General features: G+C 33.6%; 1 protein-coding gene across 44 annotated transcripts in view; it reads right to left on the reverse strand.

Moving 5' to 3' along the window:
• ANK2 (ankyrin 2) overlaps nt 1-14,310 on the reverse strand; it is an 819,525-nt gene that overhangs the window by 240,496 nt on the left and 564,719 nt on the right. For all 44 annotated transcript variants that reach the window (XM_031944040.1, XM_031944043.1, XM_031944046.1 and 41 more), the window contains one exon: nt 646-744. In XM_031944040.1, the coding sequence (XP_031799900.1) occupies nt 646-744 (99 nt within the window). The remainder of the gene's footprint in view (nt 1-645; nt 745-14,310) is intronic.

Here is a 14,310-nt window from a genome sequence, read left to right on the forward strand (position 1 = left end):
TTAAAGCTCTTATTATTTTGAATTATTTAAAAGTATTTTGTAAACACTAAAGCACTCCACAAAGATAGGAAATTGTTATTAATTTATTGTCATGCCTTATAGTGACAGGGAGTGAATTGCACCCTACTCTTAGTCTATATATAAGAGAGCTCTTTTCATAAGAATAAAAAGCATTTTTCTTTTTTTTTTTTAATGAAAATGTAAATGAATGAAAAAGCTTGGGAAAGCAAGAAGGATTTTGGCTTCCATTAACAATTAGTACTCTATATCAAAAGAAACAATGAAACACCCTTAAAAAAGGATGTTAATAGCTTCTGTGAATTCTGACAGCATGTCAAAATGGACCAAAATTCAGCTGTCAACCATTCCTACCTCCCCCACATAAGGAAAGTATTTACTTTAAAAGTAAATGTATAGATGGATGATACCAAAGACCTTTCCTTCTACTCCATAAATGAAATGTATATGGAAGGAATCATTCAACTCCTTTGTAGTATAATTAAATAGTTTTCATTCTCAATGTTGCACAGTTTGGATTCCAGATGTTCCAGCAATGCAATGAATAAGGCTGCCATAAAATTTGAGATATGAGTTCGATAACTCCTTCCCTAAATAAAATAAGTTCCATATGCATGAGCACATTACCTTAGTGGCAGAATCTACCGCTGATCCTCTTTCCAATAACTCCTGGACCAGTCCCACATGGCCTTCCTTGGCTGCCAGGTGCAAGGCATTGAGTCCATTCTGGGAACAGAAATACAACAGGAGCCAAAAGTAAAATATCTGTCAAGACAACTTTGTGACCTAATTAAAATAGCTATGCAAACAACAGCACAACAATAACTTCCTCTTGTTAATTTTTCTTCCTATACTTCAGTGAAATCTTGACTAAAACAAAACAAAACAAAAAGACTCAGTAACAGCACTGATCACTAACCAGTTCAGATTGAAAAAGATGGCAAAAAATCCAGAAGGAATTGGAACAAAAAACCCTGCTATTATTATTATTGCATAATAATGGTTCATCACATTTTCATTGAAAAAAAAAAAACAGTTTTGTGGCAAGGAAAAGAGAATTAAAGGTCTTGAATACCACAGAACACTATCTAAATAAATAACTTTTAGCTGATGAAGACCTTTTCTAAAAAATAACAAGTGATTTTAAAGACACAGGACAACTGCTGATTAGATGCCTCTTAGTGGAAACTCTTTGTTTCTAAGAAAGACTTATGTGACAATATTTTTGTAAGAGGTTTTCTGTCCCATCCCCCAACATTTCAAGCTCATCCCATGTTCTTTTTATTAACATTGTAACATCTGGTTCATATCTATATATGTCCTCAACATTTAAGACTCTCATCATGATTTTTGTATAAAAAGATTCTATTTAAATACTATAGAATATGAATACTATTTATAATAGTAACATAAAGCAAAGCAAATTCAATTTAGTTTCAAAAATTAAATCATGCCAGGAGGATTGGCCAATGGAAATTGGAAAGCTTAGTTAGGAATGAGAAGAGAAGACTTAGTGAGGGCATGTTTCTATGACTGTCTGACAGAAGAGAAACAAGACTTGTTTTGCATAGGCTCCAAGATGGCTAATGGAGCAGTTGGGAGAAGAGAAGCAGGGAGAGCCAGATTTCTTCTTGATTTAAGGAAAAAACTGTCCCAAAGTGACAGAGACTGCTTCAGGAGACAGTTCATTCTTCATCTCTGACTGTCTTAAAGTAGAAAAAAGGATGATCATTTGTTGGGAGAAACTATACAGACAATTCTGGTTCAAGTATGAATCTGACTTGGAGATGCCTTCCACAGTTAACATTCTACAACTAAAAGATTGTTTATTGTGCCTCTAATATGCATTAGAAAGCAGGAATGCAAAAACGGATATCATCATAGTCTCTGGCTTTGAATAGCTTTCAGTTTAATAAAAGAGATCAATCACATGAATATAATATATATATATATATATGTGTGTGTGTTTGTACATATAATATGATATAATATAATTAACATAACATAATTATACATATACATATGCCATGCCAGTAAGGGTGCTATTAAATGCATAGGAAACAGAATGTTATGAAAAACTTGAGACTGGAGAGATTGTTTCTCCTCTTAAGTGGATTGGGAGAGAATATCCTCCATATTGAAGAGGATAACCTTTAGACTAGGCCTTTAAGAAAGAAAGAGATTTTAATTAGCAGAGGATGGGCAGACAGACAAGCTTAATCTATTCTAGGTAAAAAAGGATCTAGGCTTTCTAGTCATGAGATAGAGGTCAGGCTGTGTAGTGCATAAAATGCTGGATCAAGAATTCCTGAATCAAAATCCCTCTTCAGATGCTAGCAATGGGACTTTAGGCAAATCTCTATAAATCTCTCTAGACATCAATTTCTTCATCTGAAAAGAGGGAGTTAGATTTGGTACCATATAAGGTCCCTTTCAATTCTAAATCTATGACCCTATTTACAAATAAATGTATAGTACTAGGAGAGGTCAGGATGAGATTGGGGGAAAAAAAATGAACTGGCAAATTAACTAGTTTGGTCCTAGCATAGATTATCTAAAGTAGAACACCATGAAATAAGGTTGGTTAAGTTTAACCTAGACTACAGAGGACTTTAAACATTAAACTATATCTATTTAGAAGACACTGCAGGCCTTGAATCAGTCATTTGCCTTCTCCGGGATTCAATTTACTCATCTGCAAATAATGGGATTGAACTAGATGACTTTAAGATTCATTCCCATGTTGAAGTGATGCCCTATGATTACTGAAGGCTAAAGTATAGCAATAATAGGATGGGACGCATATATTATGATTGTTACTCTAGGAGAGAAAGGAAGAGATTAAAGATGTACAGAGACCAGTAAACTGCAATTAGACTTAACAGATGAGAGATAATGAAAGTCGAAATAGTCTATGTGTCATATGAATGGAAAGAGACAGGTGCAAAAAATACTTTAGAATTTTTATAGCATTTCTTTAAAACAATGAATAGCGAATATACCAATTAATTGAACTATAAGCCAAATAACATATATTTGAGATGACTAATTAATGGATTTTAATGAAAACAGAGAGTTACATGGTTTCCACTAAGTATTAAAAGAACTAAAGAGTATCTACATTAATGAAATTTCACATCAATTCAAATATTAGTAATGAGTTGCTTATTTAAAAATCTACATTTTGGGGCAGCTAGATAGCACAGTAGATAGAGTACCAGTTCAAATCAGGCTTCAGACACTTTCCAGCTTGTGACCCTCGGCAAAGCACCTAACCCTAATTGCCTCAATTCCCCCCTCCAAAAAAAATTTGTATTTTCATCCCAATCAAAATAAGATTTTTGCTTTTATTCAGTCATTTGATTTGTATCCAGCTCTTTGTGATACTCCTTTTTGAGATTTTCTTGGCAAAGACAGTAGAGTGGTTTGCCATTTCTTTCTCCATCTCATTTTAAGGATGAGGAAACTAAGGCACACAGGAAAAAGTGACTTGGATTCCAGGGGTGGAGCCAAAATAGCAGAATAAAGTCAGAAAGCTGCTCAAGCTCTCCCAGTTTCCTTCAAAAACGAGATGAAACCAAACCTCTGAACAGAGTCTGATGGAACGAAATCACTCTCCAGCTCAAGAAAGACTGAAAAAAATTCAAAAAAGGTCAGTCTCTCTGGGGTGAGAAGGATGTTCAGCCCAGATCAGATAGACTCTGGGAAAGCCTGTGAGAACAGATCAGCAATTAAGACCCTCAGTCCTGGCTCAGTGAAGGAGCAGATAAGTGGGGCAGTATCCAGTCCCAATTCAGAAGGCAAACTCTGGGAAACCAGGCTGTTTCCTAAAAACAACAACAACAACAAAAAAAACAAAAACAAAAACAAAAGCAAAAACAAAACAAAACCCAAAAACAAAACAAAACAAAACTAGGCAAAGTTACCTCCTATAAACAAAGGACAAAGGGCCCCTGTGCTCAAAGCCAAGGCTTAGAGATGCATAGGAAGCTTGGGAAAGCACCCCTTTTACCCCAGGAGTAGAACTCCATCTTAAGAGTAAAAAAAGAGGAAATACCAAAAGAAAAGGAAAGAAAATGAGCGAGAAATAACTGTGGTGACAGGATAGACCAAAACAAAAACTCACACTAGGACAGAATTGTCCACAGAAGAAATCTCAAAGAATGGCATAAATTGGTCTCAAGCCCAAAGAGTCTGTTTGTAAATGCTCATAAAAAATTTCAAAAGGGAAATGACAGACATAAAAGAAAAAATGTGAAAATAAATGAGAGATACTCATGAGAGAGTCAACAGTTTGGAAAAGGAAAGAAAAAAAATTGTCTGAAGAAAACAACTTTTTAAAAAGAAGAATAAACCAAATGGAAAAGGAGATACAAAAGATAACTAAAGCAAGTCGCATAACAAAAACTAGAAGGCAAATGGAAGCTAATGACTTTGTGAGACAGTAAAAATCAGTCAAGCAAACCAAAAAGAATGATGAAAATGTGAAATATTTCTTTGGCAAAACAGATCCAAAAGAGAAAATTTAAACATTATTGACCTATCTGAAGGCCATGATCAAAAAAAAGAGCCTGGAAAGCATTCTATGAGAAATCATTAAGGAAAATAGAAACAAAGGGTGGAATACTCACTAAAAGAATCCATTGATTGCTTCTGGAAAGAGATCCCACAAGGAAAATCCCAAGGAACATTGTGACAAAACTCCAAAACTATAATTTCAAGGGAAAATATACTTCAAGCTACCACACAAAAACAATTCAAATATTAAGAACCAAACTGTCAGGATTATCTAGGATCTAGCAACTTCTACATTAAAGGATTGGAGGGCCTGGAATGCCATATTCCAGAAGACAAAGGACTTGGGGTTACAACCAAGAATTAACTATCTGGAGAGATTCAGCCTTATCTTTCAGGGGAGGAGATGGAGTTTCAATGAAGTAAGAGACTTTCAATAATTTTTATTGAAAAAAAAATAGAACTAAACAGAAATTTTAATTTACAAATATAGGACTCAAGAGAATCATAAAAAAGTAAACAGGAGAAATATATATATATATATATATTTTTTAAAGGTTAAACTGTTTACATCCCTAGATGGGAAAACAATATATGTAACTTTTGAGAACTGTATCTGATACTAGAGTAGACAAAGTGTGTGTGTGTGTGTGTGTGGGCATCATATGGACTGAAGATGTGATTGTGAATGGACTCTGATGTGATCACACAAAAGAAAAAGGTCTGTACTGGAAAAAGAGGAAAAGGAAGGTATAATGGGACAATTATTTTACATCAAGAGGCTCAAAAGACCTATTACAATTGAGGAGAAAAAGAGAGGAGGATAAGAATTTTCTGAAGCTTGATCTCATCAGTTTTGCCTCTAAGAGGGAATACTTTAATCATTCAATTGAGTATAGAAATTTATCTAAGCCTCCTAAAGAAGTAGGAGAAAAAAGAGGAAAAGAAAAGAGAGGGATAGGATAGAAACCCTAGGAAAAAAGGTAAGGCAAGGGGGGTAAGGGTTAATAGAATATAAGGTAGTGGATGCAGTGGATTTAGAAAAAACACAAGTAAGAGAAGGGGAGAGGGGTGATGTAAAGGGAACTCTGGAGAAGCATACTTGAAACAAGGATACTTTTACAAAGAGTTGTATTAACTCAGTGGAATTGATGAGATTGATGGTTCTCTAGCATACATATACTTTAGTTCTTAGCATGGTGATGTAATGGTTCTCTAGTTCACACATAATCAGTATGCTGTATGATGTAATTGTAATAGGTTATTTAAGGGCTGAGAAGGACTGGAAATGAGACATTCTATCTTTGACCATCCTTCTGATGGCTGTCCTGCATTCATTATTTTTCCACTAAGACCAAGGACTCAGACTGATACCGAGGTCCTCTAGAAAGCTAGCCAGAACATTACAGGCTAGAGTGAAGTGGGTAAAAAAATACTGGTAAAGAGAAGGGGGAGGGGTGATAGGAGATAAGATAGAAAGCAGAGTGGTTAAAAAAAAAAAAAGAAACATTTACAAGACTAAGGACAGAGTGGAAAGAGAAAATAGGATGTAAGGAAATACAGACCTGATAAACTGTAGTTGTTAAAGTGAATGGGACGACCTCTCCCATAAACTGAAGCAAATAGCAGACTGGATTAAAAAACATAATCCTATAATATCCTGTTTATAAAAAACACATTTGACACAGAAAGACACATGCAAAGTAAAGGTAAAAGGCTGGAACAACATTTATTATGCTTCAGCTAAAGTAAAAAAAAAAGCAGGGGTAGCAATTCTGATCTCAGATAAAGCAAAAGTAAAAATAGATCTTATTAAAAGAGATAAGGAGGAAAAATATATCTTGATTAGATATAGTAAATAATGAAGCAGTGACAATATTGGTATGCACCAAGTGGTAGAGCAGGGAAATTCCCAGAGAAGATTTCAAACTATTTATAGAAGAAATAGACATTAAATTGAATAGGAAAAAAAAGGAATATGCCATTTTCTTGGCAGTACATGGTACCTACACAAAAATTGACCATATATTAGGGCATTAAAAACCACCCAATTAAATGCAAAAAGGCAGAATTAGTAAATGTTTCCTTTTCAGATCACAATGCAGTAAAAATTCTATTCAGCAAAGGGAAAGGAAAAGATAGACTAAAAACCAATTGGAAATTAAATAATCTAATTCTAAAGAATGAGTGAGTCAAACAACAAATCACTGAAACAATCCATAATTTCATCCAAGAAAATGACAATAATGAAACAACATACCAAAACTTATGGAATGCAGCCAAAGCAGTTCTTTGGGGAAATTTTATATCTCTAAATAGCTACATAAACAAAAAAGAGAAAGAGAAGATCAATGAATTAGGTAAAAAAGCTAAAAAAGAAAAAATTTTAAACCCCCAATTAAATATCAAATTAGAAACTTTAAAACTCAAAGAAGAGATCAATAAAATAGAAACTAAGAAAACTACTGAACTAATAAACCTAAGAGTTGATTTTATGAAAAAACTAACAAAATAGATAAATCTTTGGTTAATTTCATTAGAAAAAGGAAAGGAAAAAACCAAATCATCAACATCAAAAATGAAAGAGGTGAATTCATCACCAATGAAAAAGAAATTAAAGCAATAATTAGGAGCTATTTTGTCCAACTCTATGATAGCAAGTCTGACAATCTAACCAAAATTGATGAATATTTATAAAAATATAAGTTGCCTAGATTAGCAGAAGAGGAAATAAAATAAACTTCCATTTTAGAAAAAGATATTGAACAAATCATCAGTGAACTCCTAAGAAAAAATCTCCAGGGCCAGATGGATTCACAAGTCAATTCTACCAAACATTTAAGGAATAATTAATTCCAATACTATGTAACTTATTTAGAAAAATAAGTAAGGAAGGAGTACTGTTAAATTCCTTCTATGACACAAATATGGCACTGATACCTAAATTAAGAAGGGCCAAAACAGAGAAAGAAAATTACAGACCAATCTCCCTAATGAATATTGATACAAAAATTTTAAGTAAAATATTAGCAAAGATTACAGCAGTTTATCAGCAAGATAATACACTATGACCAAAGGGATTTATACCAGGAATGCAGGGCTGGTTCAATATCAGGAAAACTATTACCATAATCGACCACATCAATAACAAAACCAATAGAAATCATACAATAATCTCAATTGATGCAGAAAAAGCTTTTGACAAAATACAGCAGCCATTCCTATTAAAAACACTAGAGACTATAGGAATAAAGGGAGCTTTCTTTAAAAAAAAAAAAAAAAAAAAAAAAAAAAAAAAAAAAACACTATCTAAAACCTATAGCAAGCATTATTTGTAATGGAGAGAAGCTGAACACATTCTCAATAAGATGGGGATGAAACAAGGATGCCCATTATCACCACTTTTATTCAACACTGTACTAGAAATGTTGACTTTAGCAATGAGAAAAGAAAAAGGAATTAAAGGAATTAAAATAGTAATGAGAAAATAAAACTATCACTCTTTGCAGATGATATGATGACATACTTAGAGAATCCTAGAAAATTATCCAAAAATCTACTAGAAACAATTCACAGTTTTAGCAAAAATAGCAGGATATAAAATAAATGCACACAAATCACCAGCATTTCTATATATTACTGACAACATCCATCAGCAAGAGATAGAAAGAGAATGTTCATTTAAAATTACTATAGACAAAAATAAAATACTTAGGGGTCTACTTGCCAAGACAAACCCAAGAATTATATGAACACAATTACAAAATATTTCACAATAGAAAAATATCAATTGTTCATGGCTAGGCTGACCTAATATATTAAAAATGACAATTCTGCCTAAATCGGTCTACTTGTTCAGTGCCCTACCATTCAAACTGCCAAAACATTATTTTATTATTTTATAGAATTAGAAAAAATAATAACAAAATTCATATAGAAGAAGAAAAGGTCAAGAATATCAAGAGAATTAATGAAAGAAAAATACAAAGGATGGTAGCTTAGCAGTACCAAGCCTAAAACTATATTATAAAGCAGCAGTCATCAAAATCTTTTGGTACTGGCGAAGAAATAGAGTAGTGAATCAGCGGAATAGATTAGACACACATGATACAATAATCAAGACCTATAGCAATCTAGTATTTGATAAATTTCCAAACTCTAGCTTCTGGAATAAGAATTCACTATTTGACAAAAATTGCTGAGAAAACTAGAAAATAAGACGTCAGAAAATTGGCGTAGACCTATATCTCACTCCCCATACCAAAATAAGGTCAAAATGGAGACATGATTTGGGTATAAAGGATGATATCATACCAATTAGGAAAACAAGGGATAACTTACTATCAGATCATTGGAGAAGGGAGAAATTTATGACCAAAGAAGAATTAGAGAACATTATTATGAAAAGCAAAATTGACAACTTTGACTACATTAAATTTAAAAAGTTTTTGCATACATAAAACCAACAGAAACAAGATTAAAAGGGAAATACAAAGCTGTAAAATATCTTTAAGGATAGTATTTCTGATAAAGATCTCATTTCTAAATATATAAAGAGCTGTATCAAATTTATAAGAATACAAATCATTCCCCAATTGATAAGTAGTCAAAAGATATGAACAATTTTCAGATGATGAAAAGTCATTTATAGTTATGTGAAAAAATATTCTAAATCACTATTGATTAGAGAAATGCAAATTAAAACTACTCTGAGGTACCATCTTATACTTCTCAGATTCGCTAAGATGAGAGGAAAAGATAATGATAAATGATGGAGAGGATGTGGGAAAACTGGGACACTAATGCATTGTTGGTGGAGTTGTGAAATGCCAACCATTCTGGAGAGTAATCTAGAACTATGCCCAAAGAGCTACAAAATTGTACTTACCATTTGATCCAGCAGTGCCATTACTAGGCTTGTATCTCAAGGAAATCATAAGCAAGGGAAAAAGGACTCACATGAGCAAAAATGTTTGTAGCAGCTCTTTTTGTGGTAGCAAAGAATTGGAAAAAGAGTAGATACCTATCAATTGGGTTATGACTGAACAAGCTGTGATACATGAAGTTAATGGAATATTATTTTCTAGAAAAAAAAAATGATGATTGTAGAAAATCCTGGAAAGATTTACATGAACTGATGCTGAGTGAAACAAGCAGAACCAGGAATACACTGCACACTCTAACAGCAAGAATGTGTGATAATCAATTATGAAAAGTTTGCTTCTTTTCAGTGGTATAGTGATCTGAAGGAATTAGACTTTGGTCAGAAAATGCCATCTGCATCCAGAAAAAGATCTAAGGAGACTGAATGGAAATCAATACATGCTCTGTCTATTTCTTTTTTCTGTTTGTTTGTTTTTTTAATCTCTTCCATGTTTTTCCTTTTTGGTCTTATTTTTCTCTTCCAACATGATTCATAAATCAAAGTGTGTTTAAAATAAACTTACTACAATTAAAAATTTTTAAAAAGGATAAAGTGACTGGCCCTGAGTCACATAGCTAGCAAGTATCTGAAGCTGATTTTGAACTTGGGGATGTGAGTCTTCCTGACTTCAGGCCCAGTATTCTATCCACTATGCCAAATAAAGCTAACCCCCAAGTAAAATGATGGTCTCAAAATTGCTGATATGTTTTTATGTGGAGCATGGATTTGGTCTGTTCTGCTTGGTCTCCAATGGCAAAGGGCAATAGATGTAATGTCCAGGTTAACTTTCTGGAGGATTTCTGGACTGGCCTTGGTTTTAGCAGGAGAGTCACCATGAGGATGGTCAGGGATAGAGTCTGGAGTCTGAAGTCTGAAGTGTGGAGTCTGAGATCGAACTCCAGCATGTGCGCGCGTACACACACACACACACACACACACAGTCACTCACTCACTCATTCTTCTCCAGTCCTCTCAGCCCTTAAATACCTTAGTACAATTACATCACTACAGCACACTGAACATGTGCCAACTGTAGAACCATTACATCACCATATCACACTAAGTATATGCGAATTAGAGAACCATTATCTCATCAATCACACTGAGTAAACACCCTGCTATAAGTATTCTTGCTTCAAGTAGAACACAGGTGGTAATGCCCTCCTTGACTTCTCAGGAAAAGAGGTGAACACCAAGGGAAATGGGGAACCAAACCAGATATTGTAAGTGGGTTTCCTCTGGGTTAAAGGGTCTTATACCTTATCCAGAGTTCCCCCACTATCTGTGGTCCTCTACCAATAAAGAGTAGTTGTAATGAGATAAAGTTTAAGTTTGATAGCAGGAAAAAACTTCTAACTGTAGATGGCCGGAACTCTGGAGAAATATATTTGAAACAAGGATACTTACAACAAGGTGTTAACTCAGTGTGATTGATGAGATGATGGTTCTCTAGTTTATATGTACTTAGTACTTAGTATGGTGATGTAATGGTTCTCTAATTCAATATATACTCAATATGTAATGATGTAATTGTAATAGGATATTTAAGGGCTGAGAGAACTGGGGACAGAGTCAGTCAGAGTGACCAGATTGTGAAGGAGACTTATTGTCTTTATTAGACTTTAGACTCTATTCCTGACTGTCCTCGTGGTGACTATTGTGCTGAGACCAAGGCCTATCCGGAGGTCCTCCAGAAAGCTAACCTAGACATTACACCTAACAATAGAGGAATGAGCTGCTTCTAAAGATTTTTCCTCTTTTGGAATCTATAAGCAGGGACTGGATAATCATTTACTAAGTTTGCGATACTAAGGATTCCTTTCCAATTTGGACTGAACAAAATGGCTGCTGAAGTATTTTTCAATGCTAAATTCCATGAAGAATGGAATCATGACTGTATTTATGCTTTTTGGTACACGTTCTCTAGTTCCTCACTCCAATTTACTTGTGAAAGTTCTATTAGAGGTTTCTAGATAATTAAGTTAAGAGAATTGTAGAATTGGAGTTAGGAAGATCAAAGTTCATATCCTGCCTCATACACTTTCTACTCATACTCAGGTATGAGATCCTAAGCAAATCATTTAATGTCTCTTTGCTTCAGTTTCCTCATCTGTAAAATTAAAATAAAAAAAACTTACATCATAGGATTGTGGTGAGGATGAAATGATACATTCATAAAACACTTTGGGGAAAAAAAGCATCAAATAAAGGTTAGTTTTATTATTCTACTTCTTGGATCAATATACCTCCAAAAGATTTCTGTTCTTTTTCAATACTTGGTATAATTTAATAAAGCATACAGTACTGGTAACTAAAACATTCTTGATATTGATTATTATTATCCAGTTTCTAAGGAATTTGTCAGTAGCAAAAATAGAGAATAACTGTTTGTAGGTGCCACTACCATCTTCATTAATTAGTTGGGCTAAAATTACTTTGTAGAAAAGCATTCCTAAAGTAAGCAATTTCCATTGTCATTACTAGACATAAAAAATACTAATTCATGAAATTTCCTAAATTTAAATTATTTTTTTACATTTTTAAAGTTCTGAACTCTCTTTTTCCCTCCCATCCCATAGTAGAGAAGACCACCCTTTGATACAAATTTGTAGACAGATAATAAATACTACACTATGCATTTTTTATTTATCTTGAAGTGAGCAGCATCTTGCTTCATAAAACTTTTGTAGTTGATTTTAATATTTATAATACTCAGAATAGCTTGGTTGTTCACAATTATTACTGTTACTATATACAATGTTCACTCAATTTTACTCATTTCAGTCTTCATTATTTCAGGCAAGTCTTTCCTTGTATTTCAAATATTAACCTGCTCATCATTTCTTGGAGCACAGTAGTATTCCATCACAATCATGAAACAAATTACTTACAATTTTTACATGCTTTAAGGATATTCTAAATTCAGTCACATGTGTCTTTCGGAACAGAACATGATTATTTTAACAAAGGGTAATAAAATTCACTGATTTTTTTTATTTCTAATTGACATTTTTTCCAAGTTGTTAATAAGAAGAAATCTTTCTGTAGATGAGAATGAGTTCTTTTAGTAAATAGCTTTCTTTGTTAGTCCTGACTTTGAAAGTCATGGTTATTAAAAATTATTACAACTCCTAACAAACTAACATCTTATATTTAACATTTTAAAATTTTTACATAAGTCCCTCATCTCCTTATATCTTTTATTACTCTTTTATAAACTATCTCTTCCATCCCTTTTTCTTCCTTCCCCCCCCCTAGGGTTCTCACTCCCCTATTATTTATTTAACCTACTTTACAGGGTTTGTAAGAATAAATTTCATCCAGTCACTCTAATATCTTTAGGGACAAGCACCACTGAAATCCTGTCCTCTACCACAAACTTTGTAATAAAGTTCATTGTACCACAGATCTACTAATATCACTTGTCAGATCATGTCCTTTGTGAATATACTTGTGGCTCTTAAAAAAGAATAAAATCTCTGTCAAGTGGGTAGGATCTTTTTCCAGTAAGTATTTTTAAAAGATTTTATGTTATGTATGGGATTCCTTCCTGAAATAACATTTTTTTCCTATTGCTTGCTGAAGAATTATTCTGCCCCATATAGCAGGGAAAACTAAGGTAGTAGGATAATGAGAGAAAAACAGAGAAAAGGTATGTAAAATTAGAGGAAAAAACACAACAGGGAAGGGGAGCAGAAAGAAAAGAAAAAGGAAATAGAGAAGAGCAGCAAGATGGCATAGTGAATAGAGCACTGCTCCTGGAATCAGGAGAACCTTAGTTGAAATAGGCCTCAGACATCTAATAGCTGTGTGATCTTGGGCAATTCACTTAACTCCAATTGCCTTGCAATAAGGAGGGGAGGTATAAAGAGAGGAGAAAGTGAAGAATTATATGGAAAAAATAGAGTAGGTAAAAGAATTCTGTTATGGGAAACTGAGGACAAGTTGGGGTATGCATTCATGATTTGCATTCATAAACTTTACCTGGCTTCTCACTGTCCACACACCTGGTCCCATTCTCACTGTAGCTGTTTCCATGGTTTTTGTCTGTCAAACATTCACCCAAAATACTGCTCTGGAGTTCACTGCTACCACTAATAGGGTAGCAACTGCTTGTCTCCTGCTGCAATGTATTATATTCCATGACAAGCAATTGCTCTTGGATATGAATGAAATTAGAACTATAACCAAGCAAGATTCTGGCAGTGTTTTATATTCCCTCATAGGAATGCTTTCATTAAAGCTGCTTTCTAATGATTATCTTTGGATGTAGAGATTTAAGATACCACTTTTCAATTAGTCAACAATGACACAATATGAAGTTGCAATGGAATATGCAATTCAAAGTTTACAGTATTTACAAAGAAAGCAGGTCCCTTTTTTACAAAAGCCATTATACTTGATAAACATGTTTACTTTAACTAAGCTACTTCTTGAGGCTGCATATATATATAAGTGATGCTTCACAAAAAAGTCTATAAAACAGATCTCTTTATTTCAAAGGAAGGGAAAGCAGACAATCTATGCAATTCAAGGTCACAATATCCCTCACTACAGAGAAGAGAACAGAGCTTGGTTTCATATTCTAGCTAGCTAGAATTGTAAATCATACTATAAAATTGTGTAATGTTTGCTCTTTTTCTTCTAAACAAAATTTTGTCCAGAATTCAAATTGCATATATATGACGCACAAATAAGGATACTGATAATGTAAGCAGTCATGATATATGTTAGGATCTACAAAAAGTATGCAATATTAGGTTTTCCATTTCTTGTCATTTCATGAAATGGCTAATAAGCACACTAAATCAATGCCATAACCATGTACACATTGTTCTTCAAATATATGTAGC

Source organism: Sarcophilus harrisii, chromosome 6 (genome assembly GCF_902635505.1).
Source record: "Sarcophilus harrisii chromosome 6, mSarHar1.11, whole genome shotgun sequence".
Lineage (NCBI taxonomy): Eukaryota > Metazoa > Chordata > Mammalia > Dasyuromorphia > Dasyuridae > Sarcophilus > Sarcophilus harrisii.